The sequence below is a fragment of the Astatotilapia calliptera genome, chromosome 11 (genome assembly GCF_900246225.1).
Source record: "Astatotilapia calliptera chromosome 11, fAstCal1.2, whole genome shotgun sequence".
NCBI lineage: Eukaryota > Metazoa > Chordata > Actinopteri > Cichliformes > Cichlidae > Astatotilapia > Astatotilapia calliptera.
In genome coordinates, this window is record NC_039312.1 from 21682243 (window position 1) to 21701476 (window position 19234).

Here is a 19234-nt window from a genome sequence, read left to right on the forward strand (position 1 = left end):
TTCTATAATAGCGGATGTAGACAAAATACTGTTACTGTTAATTTTACTCTCTGCAGTGTTTAAATGCTTACATATACACATACAGTTACTGTCCCTCCACACATACGACTCAGTTCTGCTTCTATGCGCCATCTTTGTTTACTCTTTCCCACCCAGGCTTATTGACTTCTGATTGGCCAACATTTCTACACGGATAGGAATATAGCGCCACCTGCTGCTTTGGCATGTTCCTAGCAGCGTTTTCCTTCGTTTTTGGCTTTTATGTGTGGACGGAATTTTTTTTATAAACGAAAACGTTTTCAAAAGGAGAGGCTATGCGTTTTCGTTTGAAAACGCATGGTTTTCTCTCCCGTCCACACTGAGACGGCGTTTTCGCTCATGGAAAATGCAGCGTTTTGAAAACACTCTCGAAAACACCTACATTTGAAAACGGTGTTTTGGTGTGGCAGTGCGGACAGCCAAAACTGAGACTTTCTAAAACGATGATGCATGTTAGTCATATGATGCAGTCGTGTGACCAATTAAACTAAGGTAGCGGAGGGAATTCTACAGCAATTGTTTTGTTTGCTCTCAATTTTGACAGCCCTATTAAAGATTAATATGAGTCTGCATATGCTCCAGATAGCTTTTCTTCAAATTCTTTAACTCTCACTCGCGTTTTGCAACTTTGCACCTTTGTGTTACTTACAGCAACAACTCCACCTCATTGTTAGTCCATTTAAAAAACGCTGTGCTTTTCCTCAACATTTTGCAGCAATGTTTCAAAGAGCTGGAAAGTAAATAAGCAGCAGACAGAAATAATGCAGGTCAATCTTCTTGCGCTTCACGTATGCGCAGTACTGGAACGTAAGCGTTTTCAGTCGTTTCAATGTGGACGTGCAACGCTGTGAAAACGACTGAAAAACGCATGGACGCAGAGCGTTTTCAGATGAAAACGCCGTTTTCAGATCTATCCGGCCTAGTGTGGACGTAGCAGGCTCACAATGATTGGACAATCAAATACTGGAAAATGTTGCCCAGTTTGTGAGTCTTGATTTCTGCTATAACATTAAACATGAAAGTACACATCCATCCTGCCTTGTCCCAGTGGTTAGGGCTACTGCTGGTGTTGTAATAGTGTGAGGATATTTTCTTGGCCAATTTTGGGTAACAACTGAGCCTACCTGTGATTATGTCCATCCCCTCATGACCACGGTGTGCATATTTTTTGATGGCTGCTTCCAACAGGATAATACACCATGTCACAAACCTCAAATCATCTCAAACTGGTGTCTTGAACAAGAAAATTAGTTTACTGTCCTCAAATGTCCTCCACAGCCAGTTTACCTCCAGTTTACCTCAGTCTAATAGAGCACCTTTGGGCTGTGGTGGAAAGGCATATTCACATCATGGATGTGCAGCCAACAAATCTGTTTCTACTGTGTGATGCTATCGTGTCAATCTGAACCAAAATTTCTGAGGAATGTTTCCAGCACCTTGTTGAATGTCATAAAGAATTAAAATAGTTCTGAAACCAAAAACGGCTCCAGAGCAGTACTAACAAGGCGTAGGTCACCTAAAAGAGGGTCTGATGAATAAATGTTAATTGTATTGTTATTTTTGGTGGTGTGTTGCTCAGGCACGTTTCTGTACTACACGAATACGAAAAAAAATGAGTGTAATTTAATCCAGTTATTGTTATTGCCAATTAGAGTGAACTTAATTAACCAACATTAAAATAAATCTATCATACAACGTAACAAAAGTGACCCCGCTTATCAAGTTAAGTATTTATCTATTGAATAAATTAGGCTGGCTGGTTTAAACAGTAGGCGTTTCTTAATTTTGGTGTTCAATGTAGCTGGTGCTGATCTTTCAGTATCGATTAGATTTGTGAGTTTTTCAAATGGACCTATCGCTGGCGTGTATCAGATGTACTTTTCACTCTATGTGGCTGATAGGGCTTTTTGATGTGACGCAGCTCTATCGATGCATTTCGATTGGTCTGTCTCTTCTGACGTTTCACACCACTGTGCCGGTCATTGGTCTGTGCTTTAAGGTTCAATTGAGGATCGTATTTTTGTTCCTGTGTCAACGTAGAGAAGAAAAGAAGAACGGCGATCATCAGCCAGTCGGCTAAGTTTTCATCGAATATAGTTTTTCACTCCTCTAAGCTCTATTAGAAACGGTTCTTTATATCTGACACCAGCCAGACACCCACCACCCAAGCAGAGCTCCTTTTTGAAGATGGTAAGATCAACCTCTTAGCTAACAGCTAATGGGAGACACTGCTAGCTCTAACCGATTTTAGCTGTCGATTTTTTTTCTTTCGATTTTTATAGGCGGTTGTGTCTATTTGTTGAAAGTTAATGCGTTTATTAAAGTCTTCAGATGTATATTGGTGTAATTAATAAGTACCTTTATACACAATAGAAACTATTACCACTAAACCAAAAGCTTCTTTAACACGAAATCTAATCGAGGCATTTGCTAGGCTAGGTATGCTAACGGTAACATAAAGTTAACATTGCCCGTCGACTGTTTAACTGGTATTAATTATCTACTGCTGTGCCTTTAAAGCATACTTCAAGTTGATCAAGTTATAACTCATCTGACTTCTCTGAGGATGCTTAACGTGGTGCGGGGACCGCTGGCTCGATGATGAAACCGTAGCTCCCCCAGAGGAGCTCCAGCTCATGTTCATTACGTAAATACGTGTTAAAATTAGGAAGATAATGACTGGCAAGCGCAGATTACAGAGAAAAGCTTGTGTAAAATGACAGCAGATCCGCAGCGGAAAATGTAGATGGTCTCAGGTGGTGCCGATGATAGATTTTTTTTTTCTTCTGCCATATGGCCGATCGACACATTATTAAAATGTGTGGAACGAAATCATCAAAGCCATACAAAAAAATATGTTTTAGTGTGTAATGAGTCGATACCTACCTACATAATAAACATTTTGATAATATGTTAAATTTACTTCACTCACACTCGCTGTATATTAAAGAAAAGGTGTCCAGTGTGCTAACAGACCAACATGTTGAGGCAGTGTCATATTTATTTGTTAGTCAAAGTTTAGGAAAGTAAACACGTGGTTGTAAAATGTGTACATCTACAGAGACAAAGGTTTTTGCAGCAAGCCAAAAACGAAGTGTGAAATAAATATTTGAGTAGACTGAAATACAAAAAAAAAAGTTTAAAAGTGTAACCTAAAAGCCTTAGGTTTAGCCACTTTGGTTGTCAACATAAACTGCCTAATGCTGAAACTAAATATTTTCAAAGATTAAAAATGAACTAAAATGAGCGAACCCATTCTGGAAATTAAATGAATGCTTAGAAATAAAAAGTCAAAACATGTGAAAAATATAAACTAGTGGGCTTTTTTTTAAAGTCCCAAAGTCAGCTGAAATAACACTGAATAATATGGGACAGTTGTTGCTATAGAAAAGGAAAATAAATTTACATTGTACAAACTATCACATAACAAATGGGGAGGGGGGGGATGTAATGAAATGTGCTTCATTTTTTTTCTGGACTTCTTGATGTCAAAACTGCATAATTTGTTTAAGTCTAGTTCTCAGCATTAGTAACATGTCCCAGTGTCCTACACAAAGATATTCTTTTCTTTTTTTCTGAATCTGGTGATCCTATATTTGTTGTTTTTTTTTTTTTTTTTTTTTTTTTCTTCTCTTCTCTTTTTCAGCTGCTTTGGCTTACATGCTTTAAATGTAAAACTTTATCTTAACAGTACCTGAGGTGAAGTTACAGCCTTCATTTTTCCTCATTCTTAGTAAGAGTACAGCTTGGTCATTCCTGTTAGCGCTGTGGCTAAACTATTGTTATGTCTCTCCAGAACTCCAATGTGGAGAATTTGCCCCCTCATGTTCTTCGCTTGGTCTACAAAGAAGTTTCAGCTTTAGCAGCAGATCCACCCGAGGGCATTAAGATTTATCCCAGCGAAGAAGACATAACAGAGCTTCACACAGCAATAGAGGGACCAGGTAAGGATTATGATATAGTGTCATCACTTCACACTTAGAGCAGGACCGACACAACTCTTGGGAGTAAACTCACCAAGTGAGTATTTGCAGTATGGTCTTTTCATAATTTAGGGCTTTAGATTTGCAAAAGTTTCTTTAAGATCTCTAGTTTGAACCAGATTTGTTGAGTTTGTCCTGACTCAAAATATTTTATCATAGAAGATCAGTACAGAGCATTTCGTATTTCATTAAATAGACAAATTGTCAGAGACTGATGAGTAAAATAAACTTAATGAAATCCATACTAATTGTATTACTTCTGTCCTTGAATAACTAATGTGGAAATTTATTTTCAAAACCAGCGATAAAATATCCTAGTTTAGTCACCTTGCAGCTTGTATTTTCAAGGGTTTTTTGTGTATTCTTAAATATATTATCTCTCAGGGTTTTTCCTGCATGCAAACATTTCTAGGTTTCTAACAAAAATATTTTAGCCCATTTTCTTTTTAGGCTGTATTTTATTTCCTTCAACATTACATGCATTCTTGTTTTTGAAAATGTCCAGAAATAAATTCAGATTTCTGTTAAGTAAGGTGACAGACACTCGCCGCCTTCACTGTGTGCCAGTCAGTTGTGCCAGTGTGTTATAGTCATTAATCAAAGGGTCACCAGTGTCCAGGAAAAACCCTGAGTTCTGCGTCATGTTCGCAGCAAACTGTGCATTTACAGTGTGTTAGTTACTTCACCACTTCACATCCAGAAAAACAGCTTCAAACAATAATATTTAAAGGCTGAGAGTTTCTTATTGATAGCCAACTTTGTATTATCAGCTCAAGGTAATAACATGACTGGTGATGACTGAGCTGAGTCAGCCGTCTGCTCCATGATTTTTAGGTATTATTGAAGCTTAAATGGAAGCCATCAGCTTTGATGGAATCTTTTACTATCTGTACATAATTTAGTCTTTGTGCTGTTAATTTGTAGAATAATAAATCCTCAAGGCCTGTTTTACATTTCTATTCCCCCCTTCGTGGAGCTTTCAAAATTTATGCTGTTGTGTAATCACTTAAATTATGGGTTTTGTGGGTGTTGTTAATATCATGAGACACATAAGTCACTTTAAACTATCATGATATCTTGCCACTATGCACTCATTGCTTCAGACGTTATTTTTAAGTAGGTCTTGAAGAGCCAGACACTTGTCCACATTTTCTACTCCTCCACAGAGCTCCGTCGCGGCATCAGTTTCATTTATTGGGCACTGACATTTATATCTGATTTCAGATCAGGTAATTCATTATGTTAAAGCAGCAGTACAGTGTGTTTCATAATGTCAAATTTTTGTTGTTGCTACTTGGCATACCTGGTTAAAAGCTGAAGCGTACACAGACAGATGGTGATGATGGTCAAACAAGAAATATCAGATCAAATATCAGATTATTTCATTGGAAACTGATAGAAGTTAAATGCAGGAAATTGACTTAAGAGCAAGTGACAAGGATTTGAAATGGCCTCGTAAACTTCCTTACTCTTCTCTCGCGAAAGAATATTGTGTTTATTTCACTTTGTTACCACTGATGACAGGATAATATTCGATTATTTTTGTACACAAATCTCCTGTTCCCTAAAAAGTCTCCTCGCTTTAAGAAACCTGTCTAACAGATGGTAAGATTAAATCTTCGATGCTGGCACAGTTTTCATTCTGGAACCTTTTTATTTTATTTTTTTTAAAACCAAGACTAGGTGTCAAGGAAAAGTGTCAGGTGGTATTTCTTCGGCTTTGAAATATTTGCTGTTATGTGGCAGATTTGAAATGATAGTTAATGTGCTCTGTGACTGACTGACTTGTATGCGCTGAATGTGTTGTCAGAGGACTCGGTTGCAGCTCTGTGACCCTCTTTTTCTGGATGAAGTTTGGCAGAGTCAGGACATAATGTTCATGTGATGAATTCTTTATACTTCAACAGAGGGAACTCCATTTGCTGGTGGCATTTTCCGAATGCGTCTGGTCCTCGGGAAGGACTTCCCTGCGGTTCCACCCAAAGGGTATTTCCTGACCAAGATTTTTCACCCCAACGTGGGTCATAAGGGAGAGATCTGTGTCAACGTGCTGAAGAGGGACTGGAAGGCAGAACTCGGCCTCAAACATGTCTTACTGGTAAGAAGGATGATCTGTGTGTTTGTTTCAGTATCGCTTGTGTTGAGGCCACTAATTTCACATCTCTTTCCTTCACTTTCCTACAGACAATCAAGTGTCTTCTAATCCATCCGAACCCAGAATCGGCTCTGAACGAAGAGGCCGGCCGCTTGCTGTTAGAGGACTATGCTGAGTACGAGTCCCGGGCCCGCCTGCTCACAGAGATCCACGCCATGGGCGGCACTTCTGGGGCACCTCAGGATCCTAATGACGGCCCCCAGCCAAAGAAGCATGCAGGTGACCCGATGAAGAGAGCGGGACCCAGTGCGGCGTCTGTGCCAGCAGCTTTGGGTAATGGAGCCAATGGAGCCAGCACCACCACCAGCAATAGCAACAGTAGTAGTAGCACTAATAATGTAGCAGGGAAGAAGAAAGCAGATAAAAAGCGTGCGTTGAGGCGACTTTAATACCTCCATAGAAATTCTCAGTGTGTGTGTGTGCGCGTGTGTTTGTGTGAATGTGGGAGAGTAAATTTAAATATTGAAGTATACTGATGATGTTTTTGTTCCCTTTGACTCTTTATACCCTGAAAATCCAGACTTCTCACTTTGTACTTATACCTTATTCTTTGTCTTTCCATCACTCTGTCTTGTCCAGTTGGTGTCACGGGTTTAATTCTTCCCATACCTGAAGACGGTGACAAATTGTTGCTTTTCTGAAATGAAAGAATACACTTTCAGTCTAAAAAAAAAAAAAAAAAAAAAAAAAAAAACCATCATGCCATCAGTTGTGATTTTCCTTTGGCCTACTGTGAATGAATGATACTTAATGCGATTCACTGTGCAAACCACGGCCTCTGATGTCTGTCCATTAATGAGATATAGCTCCTGTCGTCTCAGACTTAATAGCAGCCATTTTTTTTTTTTTTTTAAAGCATTTCTTGGTAAAAGCAACTGTGATGGTACTGTGTACTGCACAGCCTGACTCATTGTCGAGTCTGAACCACGATGCTACCTTAAAGTCAGGTTTTTAAATTCAGCTCAAAGGAAATGATGGAAGAAGGCGCTAAAATTATGCAACGTCCAAATTGTATTCTTCGTTTTGTGATCCAATTTAGGTAAAGGTGTAAAGGTATGGATTGTTTCAAGTAAAGGAAGTCTGCTGTTTTTTGTTTTGTTTTTCTGACTTTTTAAAACTGTTTCACTGACCAGTATTTTCAAAAGCTGTTTTTAATCGACACGTCCATATTCAGCTGTCTTGTGGTTGTGTGTGAAGATGTAGCTCAGTGGCTGTAAGGGAACAGGGTAGATGGCATGCGCATGCCACCTCAACTGTTCTCTGTATTTAGGCATACTGTGGTGTGACTCGCTTCAACTACCCCTGCCTCCTAACAAAAGCAGCATGTCCTCTCAGATGCACCGCACGCCGACCAGCCGCGTGGAGTACCAGAGATGACAAGTGCCTAGTTTGAACCAACTTGCCCCTCCATCCGTGGCAACTGCAGGGTTTCTCGGGCAAATTTTCTTTCCGTTCTTAAATGCATGCGGGGCCTACATTTCCCAAGGAAACACACTGAAGCGCTGTTTTAATTTGGATGGAAAAGGTGCCTCTGAAACTCCTGTTACTGTGCACACTGTCTGGCTGGATATCTTGTGTCCATTTTAAATTATTTAAATTAATAAAATGTTGAAATACCAGAAGTGAAATGGAAAATCAACTCCTGTTTGTGTTTTTTCTTTGGTCCTCTTCTGTCAAGCGATGTTGAAATTAATGCTAAGAACAAATGCAAATGAGGCTTTTCTAGTGACGCGTATTAGCACATTTTGTTTAGTGGTCTCCTGTTCTGCAGTGATGGAATAACCATTATGAGGAAAAACGAGTAATTGCATCCACCCCAGCAAACCAGTGAGTTGAAGTGCACCCGATAGAGCGTCTTTGGGCCATCTAATGAAGGGCTCCACTGGCCTCTGCTGCCAACATGCAGCAGCCCACCCACCTGTGTAGAAATAGCAGCCTGCCATGCAGGTAATTATCAGACCCTTCTTAGACACCTGGGGCTCCGTGTAACCCTTTACACCTTCCTCAAGACCCGTTTTGGAAGTGCTTACCTCCTTCAACACCTGGTATAAACATCCATGCAGTGAAAACCCACACCGTGCTATTAAACATAAACACAGTTTCACTGAAGATTTTGACGTGTGTGAGATATAAGATAAGATAGAACTTTATTAATCCCTCGGGTGGGTTCCTCTGGGAAATTCGACTTCCAAAAAAAAGCACAGCAACAACCGAAGTTACAGTTACAGAATTGTTATATATATATATATATATATATATATATATATATATATATATATATATATACATATATACATATATATATATAAATACAGAGACAAATATAAATAAAATATACAAAGGGGATAAATAGAATAAATAGGAATAAAAAATAAAAATACAAGTGAATTGCACATTTCAAGTATTGAGGTTGTTAAAGGTTCAAAATTGAGGAGGGAGAGTACAAACCACCCTTGGTCCAGAAGCTCTTGGTCAAACAATGATTTTAATGACTACACACGTGTGGGAAGAACACTCTGTGCACAGACAGCAAGTGATCTTTGACTTAATCAAAGCACAAACAATTATTTTATAACATCAGGGTTTGTTTACTGACGCCCCTTCATGCGTCACAGATACATTTTATACATACGTCAAATCAACACCACAATGACTTTTAAGACAGAACATCATCTTCTATTTTCATGGCCGGCACTTCCTTTCTACCTTTCAGTTCCTCTTTCTTGCCGAGACGACAAGGACGGTTCCTCTTTTACCGAGACACTTTCGCAGTTCCAATCCAGACATGACTAATCTCTCTCTCCTCTAAATAAATCTAACTCATGTGTGTGTGTCACGACCTCATATGCTCTCTGTGTCACCTCTTCACCTGTTGCACTTCTGACCTTTCACTAGACCAGAGGCTCACTGAGACTATGTGTATGTCTTCTACTAAATAAATGTTTTAACCAAGAACCTCTACTAAAACCTTAATATGAAATGACCTGATATATAAGTGTTTTGTAAGCATGTATTGCAATTCCTTCTATGTTCTAGTTTTCCCTCAGCATGTATCACCTGAACAGTCACGTCAGTGAAGCTTAAGACCTTTAAAGAACCTGAACATCAACTCAAATAAGCACAGATAAGCATTGTGTACACAATAGTTATAACTGCATCTGAAATACAAAATTAACATCATCATAAACATCTTAAAGCTATCTGTTACATTGTCAAAGCAATGATCATTTTGAATAACCTAGTAATTCAAATGGCCTCGTCTGGCCTGCTCCTCAAAATAACTGTCTGCTTTCACTTCTGCAAACAACTTCCTGTCAGCCTGCAACTCAGTCTTTCTGAAAGAGACACTGTTTAAACCTCTGTGTTCCTCTGACTGTGAGGTGTCCACACTTGAAAAAGACCAGACTTTGAATTTCACTCAACTTTATTTAGACCAACTAGTTTGATAGCTGGTAGGTAGCAGCAGGTAAAAAACCGATAGCCTGTCTTGTTCAAAGTCTTCCTCACAGTGGAAAAGTGCTTTGTTTGCCGTCCTCTCAGTATGTTGCACCCGGGTCAAATGACTGCTGCATGCATTTAAAGGTTTACTCGGCACGCCCACCCTTGATTGCTCTAATGTGGCTCACCTGGCAGGGCGGCGCACACCAGGCCGTGCTTAGTTGTTGATTGCACCCAAGGTCTAATCAGCGGCCATGGGTAAGCAGCAGCACCGAACAGGTAGAGGGCAGGAGGAGGAAAAGAGGAATAACAGCCACACCTACTAGGTCAGCGCGACACCTCCCACTCGATCTTTGCTCAGCACTGTCTGGAAAGATCGCACTCAGGTGGGCTGGTCCCTCGCTTGATCTTCCACCGGTAAAAGGACCACAAGACGCCGGATGTCCCGATGTAAGGTGGTGCCCAGCTCAGGACTTGTGGTAGCGGGTTTTGGACTCTTGATCGCAATGCTGGAACTTGGAGTGACCCTCACATGCACATCTCGAACGATCCCTTTAGAATCAGGATTCACGCTGATGACTTTTGCGAGTCTGAACTGCCCTCTAAGGGCATTTTGGTCGCAGAGCCAAACTATGTCTCCAACAGCAATGTTTCTCTCTGAAGTATGCCATTTACTGCGGATGAACAGGTTTGGTCCAGCGAGTTGGCTCTAGGACCTCCAGAAGTTGTTGACTATGGTTTGTATTTCCTTCAGCCTTTTGAAAGGATAATTTGTGAAGTCAACAGTTTTGAAGTCCCCACTTTGTGTGGCTCGACCAAGCAACAGATTATTCGGCGTGATGTAGTCAATGCGATCTTCTCGGCTCTGAAATCTAGCATCAATGGGTCTCTCATTTGCAAGGTTGGCGGCTAGCTGGAGTGCTGTCAGAAACTCACTAAAGGTAAGAGCCTCTGTATTGCCGAGAGTATGGAGGGCTCTCTTGGTAACTCTGACAGCAGCTTCGGCGGCCCCATTTCGGTGAGGTGAGTCAGCGGGAAGAATCTTCCATGCCCAGATGGTCTCATTTTTGGCAGAGTATTCTTCAAGCGACTCCTTGTTTTGTTGTCTCAGGTAAGCATACATTTCTTCCAACACAGGTTTGGCGCCGACAAAGTTTGTGCCAGGATCTGACCAGATTTTCCGGGGATGGCCTCGGACAGAAGTGAACCTCTGGTAGGCAAGCAGGAAGCTCTCTGTTGATAGTGTGCTCGCTAGTTTGACATGAATGGCTCGGCTTGCCATACAGCAAAACACAACTCCCCAAACTTTCATGGTCACTCTTCTCTTGACATCATCCCTCACATGATAGGGTCCAAACAGGTCAACAGATGTAAATTCGAATGGTGCAGCAGGATTTGACCTCTCTTCAGGTAAGTCTCCCATTACTTGCTTGCAGGTTCTTGCCTTTGCCTTCTTGCAGATGATGCACTGGTCAACGACCTTTTGGGCAATAATTCTTCCTCTGACAACCCAAGCCTTCATTCTCATCCGCAGTAAGGTTTCTGCCACTCCGCCATGTCCCTCGCTGTGTGCTTCTCTGGCAAGGAGGGTGGATAACCAGGCTTGGAATGGTAGAAGGGGAACGGCTTTGCGGTCTTTTTTGAAGGTTTGGATTCTGCCACCACAAACTAGAAGTCCACTTGTTTGGTCTCTGTAAACGACTAGTCTGTCTGTTGTGGTGCTTGGGAAGTTGACGCCCTCTTGTGCTGCTAGGCAAAGGTCTCGAAAAGCATCTTGTCTCTCGCAGACTGTGAGGACACCCGAAGATGGTACTACCTCCCACTTTTCTTGGTCTCTGGTCTTTGATCTCATGAACTTTTTGGCAACCCTCCAGACCCACGCCACGGTCCCAATCAGCCTTCTCAGGTTGCTGAATCGCCTTTCGTCGATTAGCTGTTGGGTTGCTACTCCTCGTGGTCTTCTCGACTCTACGTGTACTGAGTCCTGAGCCGCCTTGATGTGCATTCTGGTAAGGACCGCAACAAAAGTCTTTTTCTGTAGCTTTGTGACCGTTTCTTGAGCTTGGGCAGCGACTTCTCCGGCGGATTTCTTCAGCCACTCATCTTCAGGAAGTTGGAGAAACTTTGGACCCGACTGCCACTCGGAGTCCTCGGTTAGGGCATTCGGACTGGCCCCTCTGGTGAGGATGTCTGCAATGTTGGCTGACCCAGGAATCCACCACCAATCTTGGACATCAGTGATACTCTGGATTTCACCAACGCGGTTTGCAAAGAAGGTCTGGAAACCGTAGCTCTCATGCTGGATTGCACCCAAGACTGTCTGGCTGTCGACGAGGTGGTACCATTTTTTGACCTGGATTCTGCAGTGTCTCTCGAAGTAGGTCTTCAGACGGGCAGCAAAGACTGCGCCACACATCTCTGCTTTAACAGGATCGCCTTTGTGATTGAGAGGCGTCAGTTTGGCTTTGGACTCTACTAGTCTCACAATGACACTATGGCTGCAGCTCCAGCGAAGGTACATCACTGCACCATATGCATGTTCACTGCCATCAGAGAACGTGATGGCACTGGGCTCTGCACAAGGATCTGGTGGAGTCAGGGCTCTAGTGAAATGCAGTTTCTTCAGGTCAGCATACTCTTCCAGAAGCTTTATAGCGTCTTCTCGGAGACCTTCAGACAAGGCTGCGTCCCATGTGTCTTCGAGGCAGTGCTTTACTTTTGCTTCTTGGAAAGCTCTCCTTACCAGGATGGCACCCTTTTGTTTGACGGGAGTCACTAGACCGAGTGGGTCGTATAGGCCGGAGACTTGGCTTAGCAGTTCTCGCCTGGTGAGTGGATCAGGTGTTTGCTCTCTGACTTCTTCTCTGAGCAGGTCTTGACCAAGGCGCATTTTCCTCCTTTTCTTTGAGAAGTTCACTGCGACCATGACATGAAGCTTGTCATCATTGATGGTGTAGCCAAGGCCAAGGGCTTTGTTGTCATCTTCCGTCAGCTGGTTTGGCAGGATCATAGTCTTTGGCTCTGATCGAGGCAACTCTGTCTTTGACTCCTCCCTCCCACTTTGACTGGAGTAGACCCAAGGCTTCATGTAGAATCCTCCAGCTCTCAGGATGTGCTCGATGTTGGCTGTTAGGCGTCTCAAATGGTCGAGGTCATTGTGTGATGTCAGGATGTCATCGACATAAGCATCTTCTTCCAGCACACGTTTCTCCTCTGTGAAGTGACTGAATGAAGGTAGGTTTGCAGTTTCTCTCATGGCGACTTGGGCTATGCAACCAGCAGGTTTGTCTCCAATGTTGACTCTTGTTATGGCATAGTCTTCTATGTCTGCATCTTCTGTGTCACGCCACAAGAATCTGTGCAAGTGGACTTCTCGATCTTCCAGCCAGACGGAGTTGTACATCTTGCGGACGTCACCAAGGGCGGCGTAGACACCAGCTCGGAACCTCAGCAGGACAGCTCTTATCGGGTTCAGGACATCAGGACCTTTGATGAGGATGTCATTCAGGCTGAGGCCTCTGTACTTCTGGCTGCTGTTCCACACCAACCTCACTGGGGTAGAGACAGAGTGTGGATTTGGCGCGATGAGGTGGCTTATATACCATACTGGCCCAGTCCAACTCTGCAGGACTTCTTTGGACAGCTTCACTGCAGCTCTGCGGTTTACCATCTCATGAACTTGTGCAGCATAGGCCTTCTTCCATTCAGGTTCTTTAGATAGCTTCATCTCGGTTCTGATGAATGTTGCTTCTACTGCTTTCCTGTTATTTGGCAAGGTTGCTGGATCTTCTACCCATGGGTATTTAGCATGCCAATGCGGTTCACTGTTGTGGGCATCTCCAGTTGAGTAAGTCAGGCCATTCCTCACGATCTCCATCTCCCTCTCTTGTGCAAGCGTCATTTCTTTACCCCCTGGCTGGCAGCTCCCACAACGACACCCTCCACATCTCGGCTGGCAAGCGGCTCCGATGCTTTCCCACCTCCACCACTTCAGAAAGTCTCTGCTGCTGGTAGCTGTGGTGGATGGAGTCTCAGGGTGATCAGGGTGCTGACAGGAAGCCAGGTCTTTAGTAAATTCTTGGTACTTGAATGCAGCAACTCTCATTGATCTTGCGAAGTGAGTTTTGGAGGTGTGGGCCATCAAAGTGACTTCCTCAAAGAGGTCTGGATGTGTGCCCCCAATTGTCTTGCCAAGTGGACCGTCCCAGAGAACCAGGTCACCGATGGAACGGATCTTTTGGGGCACCAGCTGGCCTTCTTTATGGCTGATTAGAAGCTGGATCTCTCTGGGTCTGATGAGGTCTTGGAGAGGGATGTCAGGGAAGATCTTTTGTAGCTTCTGAGGTGGAACATGTCTTTCCACTTCAGCAATCTTGTCAAGACCATAGCAGACTAACTGGTGAGGCTTTAAAGTTCCTTTTGAGGTGTTGACACGGATCTTGAGAAGGTAGCGCTTGGTTGCCACAGACACCTTCATACCTCCGATACCCTGGATGACGAGCATGACGTCTTCACTGCGAAGGTTGAGCTTACTTGCAGCTTTATGGGTTATGTAGTTTGTGTCAGATGCTAGATCAATTAATGTCCCAATTCTCTGCCCATCATTGGCGATGACGTCCAGGAGCATCAGGATCACAGGGTACTCTTTTAGACCAGTCCCCTCCAGTAGACCTCTCTCTGCTGCCATGGAGTTGAAGGCTCGTGATGAGACGTTGCAGAAAGCTTTCCGACACTCCTGCGCTAGCTCTGGTGATAGTTTAGAGATGAACTCTTCTTGAACCTCTGTATACCTCCTCCCCTCAGCTCTCGCCGGACCAGACTTGGGCCTTTGTGATAAGGGTCGTGGCAAGGGACAAAGAAGGTAATGATGCTGGTCTTTGCACTCTGGTTTTCCACACAGGTAAGTAGTCTTTCTGCAGGGTTCATCGTGGATCTCGAGGCATCTCTTGCAGGCTCCAAGTTGCTGCACTGCATCCTCTTTCTCCTGTAACTTTGTGTTGGTTCGAAACCGTCTGCAGATGTAGAGCTTTCTCTTGTGCTTTGGGTCCCCACAGATGATGCAGCCTGCTGGATCAGTACTAGATTTAACTGACTTGGTACGGGCGTACTTCACTGGGAACTTTATTCTCTCCTTGGCAGGGTCGATGTCTCTCAGCTGGTCTAACTGCTCGTAGATGGACTCTTGGGATTGGAGGTATGCGAGCAGCTTGTCAAACCGGTTCTGATGAGTCACAGCATTCTTTGGATCAGCAGCGTGTGTAAGCCAGTCTTTCTTTAGGGACTCAGGCAGCTTGCTTTCGATAGACTTTATTACCAAGAGGTTCTTTATGGCATTTGCTTCATCCAGCTCACTCAAATCATAGAGGGCCTTTTCAACTGCGTGGATAAGCTCTATAATTCTTCTAGGCTGGTTGCTACAAACAGGAGGGATAGCTTGAAGCTCCTCAATGATTTCAATGGCGATGGTGGCTTGATTTCCATAGCGGTTCTCGAGGACTCTGAGGATCTCATCGGCTGAGGTGTATGTGGACAGGCGCAGATCTTTGGCCACTTTATCATCGAGGCTATCGAGAAGTTGGAATTTCTTTACTTCCACGGACCCGGTTGGTTCACCTTGCTTTTGCAGAGCCTCCCATTCCTTCCGCCATCTGTAGAACTCACGCTGGCTGCCGGTGAACTTTGGTAAAGCTGTGGCTTTCAGTTTTATGGCTGCGACCGAGGCTGCGTTGCGGACTGTGACAACTGCTTGGTCGGCATCTCTTTTAATCCTCTCTGCTTTGATCAGGACTGCCTTCCCTGACACCAGCTTTGGAAGGCAGGTTTGGAGCTCCATCAGTTGACGATCACAATCTCGCCTCTCAGCAGGTGGAGCCCAGCGGTTCCATGTCTGGTGTGCCTGCTTAGCTTTCTTCACCAGTTCTTCTAGATGGTGGAGCATAAAATCATATGCCTCCAGCGGTGTATCAGGCTGAGTGGATGTGACGTTCTCACACGCCATTTCTGCTGATTTTAGAGCAAGGGTCAGTTCTTTTTCACCATATGATGTCCACAGTGTCTCTCTGATCAGGTGCTTCACCTCCTTCAACTTCTGTTCACATTCTTTCTCCGTTTTTTCGACGTCTGCTCTCTGTTGGCCCATCAGCTCCGGTGTGCCCTCTGCTTCACACTGCGTGATGTAGGCGGCCTCAAGCTCCTCGTTCGCGTCAATCACTTTGGAGCCCTCTACTGTGAGTCTCTTGAAGGAATCCTGCAGCTCCTCTACAGACATATCCATGTGGGTCCTTATTATATGGTTGGTGAGTCTGGAAAACAGTCTCTTTGCAGTGGTTCGCTCTATTTTCAGCTCTTCGAGTGACTTGGACTCAGCCATTCTGTTTTCTCGGTTGTTGATTGGACAGGCAAACGGTGTGAAATTTCCTCCAGGCCCCCAGGTGGAGTCTTCTCCGTCTTTGTGGTGAGCTTTTGTGGAGTCTTCACTGGTCAAGGCCGGTTTCTCTACTGGCCAGGCCGGTTTTTTACTGTCAAGTGTTCCTCTGACTGTGAGGTGTCCACACTTGAAAAAGACCAGACTTTGAATTTCACTCAACTTTATTTAGACCAACTAGTTTGATAGCTGGTAGGTAGCAGCAGGTAAAAAACCGATAGCCTGTCTTGTTCAAAGTCTTCCTCACAGTGGAAAAGTGCTTTGTTTGCCGTCCTCTCAGTATGTTGCACCCGGGTCAAATGACTGCTGCATGCATTTAAAGGTTTACTCGGCACGCCCACCCTTGATTGCTCTAATGTGGCTCACCTGGCAGGGCGGCGCACACCAGGCCGTGCTTAGTTGTTGATTGCACCCAAGGTCTAATCAGCGGCCATGGGTAAGCAGCAGCACCGAACAGGTAGAGGGCAGGAGGAGGAAAAGAGGAATAACAGCCACACCTACTAGGTCAGCGCGACAATATCCATGCTGCAGATTATATTCTTAATGCAATGGTACTGTTGATAATTATTTAACAATAGCAGTAAAATAATTTCCCTGCTCCACAAGGTCTATTGAACCATTGACTATTAACAAAAGTATTGCACAAAAGGTATTGCACAGTGAGGTGAAGAGGCACTACAGCTTAGTTGTTCCCCCCTCCTTTGTCCTCCTGTTTCCCCTCCCTCTCCCCTCCAGAGAGGAGTTAAACAGTCTGATGGCGTGTGGGACAAAGGAGTTTTTAAGTCTGTTAGTTCTTGTCTTGGGGAGAAGCAACCTGTCACTGAACAGACTCTTCTGATTGTTTATGGCCGTGTGCAGAGGATGCCTGGCATTGTCCATAATGTCCAGCAGTTTCTTTAATGTCCTTTTCTCTGCCACTGTCACCAGAGTGTCCAGCTTCATGCCGACCACAGAGCCAGCCTTCCTGATCAGTTTCTCCAGCCTGGATGAGTCCTCCTTTGCTGTGCTGCTCCCCCAGCACACCACAGCATAGAAAAGTACTCCAGCAACCACCATATGTAGTCTGGGTCAGATGTAATATGAATGCATGCTGGTGTTTCTGTCACATAAGTGCGTGACTCATCCTGTAGGCCTGATGTGCAGTCAGTGATTTCATTTATTTGGAGGATAATCGTCGGGGGATCAACCCTAAACCCGGTTTCATTCATGCGTGGTGGTGATCTCAGAGGATCGCGAGGTTTGTAAGACGGCGCAAACACTTGCAAACCTACCGTTACCTCTCATCCAACTATCCTCTTTTTCTTCTCTGGATTTCCACCTGCCCGGCTCGTCCTACACTCACAGAAATCAAGACTTGTCAGTGTAGGTTTGAGTCTAATTGACAGTTTCGTTCACGCTTCAGTGTTAAGGCTTTTGCGCCAATCCTCTCCCCTTCCCCGTTTTCATCGCTTTCATAATTGCCACCAACATAATGACACAGTTGCTGTGGCAACCATGTCTGTGTCTCTCTTCTCTCTCTCTCTCTTTCTCTCTCACACACGTACACAAACACACTTTGGATCTTCCCCTCACTTTACCGGCTGCTTTAAATTTTGCAAGTTTTCTTCCGTTTTTTCGGAGAAGCTTTTATACATTCTTTTTTTCATTCGTTATATATTTTTTTTTTACTTCTTCGGGAAGAACATCAGTCAAATCCCTGGTCGACATTTTTTTCCCCGTTTATGTTTATTTATTATTTTTATCAGAGCCAGTAAAACGTATGCAGGCCTTCAGGGGCGCGCAACTAAAGATGGAAATTAAATGGAGGAGAGTAAAGATGAACGCCACCAGTTGAATGGGCCTATTGACCATCAGCGCCGAGCGGAGCGCGGAGTCTCATCAGCGCCTGTCTGACCGGCCAATCACAGCGTCCCCCCCCCCCCAACTGGTGGACCTCCGTGAGGCCAGTCGCAGTTTAGGCGGTGTAACCTATAGGCTATCGCGTGGAGACGATTAACTGAACCAGTCTTAGTCAGTTTCTAGATGGAGAAAGTGAGCCTGGCGGATATTTTGTTGGTGAAAAGCTTCACATTTTTGCGCACCTGACATGCGAATCCGGCTACTTTGCGTGCTGTCCGGGATAGTTACTCTGCAGGCTAACTTGTGCCGCACACCAGGCGGAAATTTCCGACGTAGTGTGTAGATGAAGTGCTTTGTCACATGTATCAGAAAATCTCAGAACATCTCGTTGTTCACCGACTCTCTCTCCCCTCCTCTCCCGCTCGCGCCCCCCCTTCGTCTTTCCGCCGTCATGATGGATTATCAATAGCCTGATGGAGACACAACAAGCGCGATCGAGATTTGCTGCACTTCTAAAACACACGGGCAATTAAAATAAGTGGCGCATCCAGCAACAGTTCACCATCTTCTGCTACAATAACAGGCTGCCATCTGAGAAACCGCTGAGATACAGTGCGCAGGCTCTTCCAGCGCTCCTCTTCAGCATCAAACCCCCCAGAGCAGCGCACAGGTAAGGCACGACATTATGCACCTTTTATTAATGCAACGCCAATTACGGAATTGCAATCAAAGCTGATTGATAAGTGCTCTGTGTGTTTGTGCGTGCATGAAAATTGAGTTTGGCATCAGTTTAGACGCATCCGCTGACCTGGAGGCTGTCAAACAAAAACATTTGAATGAAATCTGCGCCACACAAAACATCTGCGGGCTTTATTCCGCGAACACCTCTTTCCCCCCACCTCTTAATCACTTTAATCGACAAGTGGCAGCAAACTGCGACATTATAACCATATTGGTATTAAGAACACTGATATCACACGCACACACCGACTCATCCAGCCGGACTACACACACACCGGCACGGATACACCCACGCACTCTTAGCCTACTGATAGATGCAAGTCATGTCCATAACCCGCATGCTTGTTTGTTGCAAGTTGCAACTTATTAACACAATGAAGGATGTAGTGTAGTCTGAGGAGTCTGTCCACATCCGTTCGTCTGATGCAAAGTAAATGCGCAGCATATATTCGCCGGTGAGACCAAAAGCAGCCGCTGCTCCGCGCGGCTTTCGCTGCAATTAGACGTCTTTTTGCGCACACGCAACACACGACTTGTTTGCGCGATTTCTCCCCCTCCCCCTAAAGGATTCACACCACAGTGCGTTTTGCAACAGCACGTCTAGAGGAAAAAAAG

General features: G+C 44.2%; 1 protein-coding gene across 1 annotated transcript; it reads left to right on the forward strand.

Moving 5' to 3' along the window:
- Positions 1–1983: 1983 nt before the first annotated feature.
- ube2s (ubiquitin-conjugating enzyme E2S) lies at positions 1984–7816 on the forward strand. The gene is made up of 4 exons (XM_026185658.1): positions 1984–2229; positions 3836–3983; positions 5930–6120; positions 6207–7816. The coding sequence occupies exons 1-4, from the start codon at positions 2227–2229 to the stop codon at positions 6564–6566; spliced, it is 702 nt and encodes a 233-aa protein (XP_026041443.1). The 5' UTR covers positions 1984–2226; the 3' UTR covers positions 6567–7816.
- Positions 7817–19234: the final 11418 nt, after the last annotated feature.

Excerpts from the sequence above, each read along its gene's own strand:
- ube2s (XM_026185658.1), top strand. Across the intron at positions 3,984-5,929 it reads CACAGCAATAGAGGGACCAG|AGGGAACTCCATTTGCTGGT; the intron begins GTAAGGATTATG and ends ATACTTCAACAG. Across the intron at positions 6,121-6,206 it reads GCCTCAAACATGTCTTACTG|ACAATCAAGTGTCTTCTAAT; the intron begins GTAAGAAGGATG and ends ACTTTCCTACAG.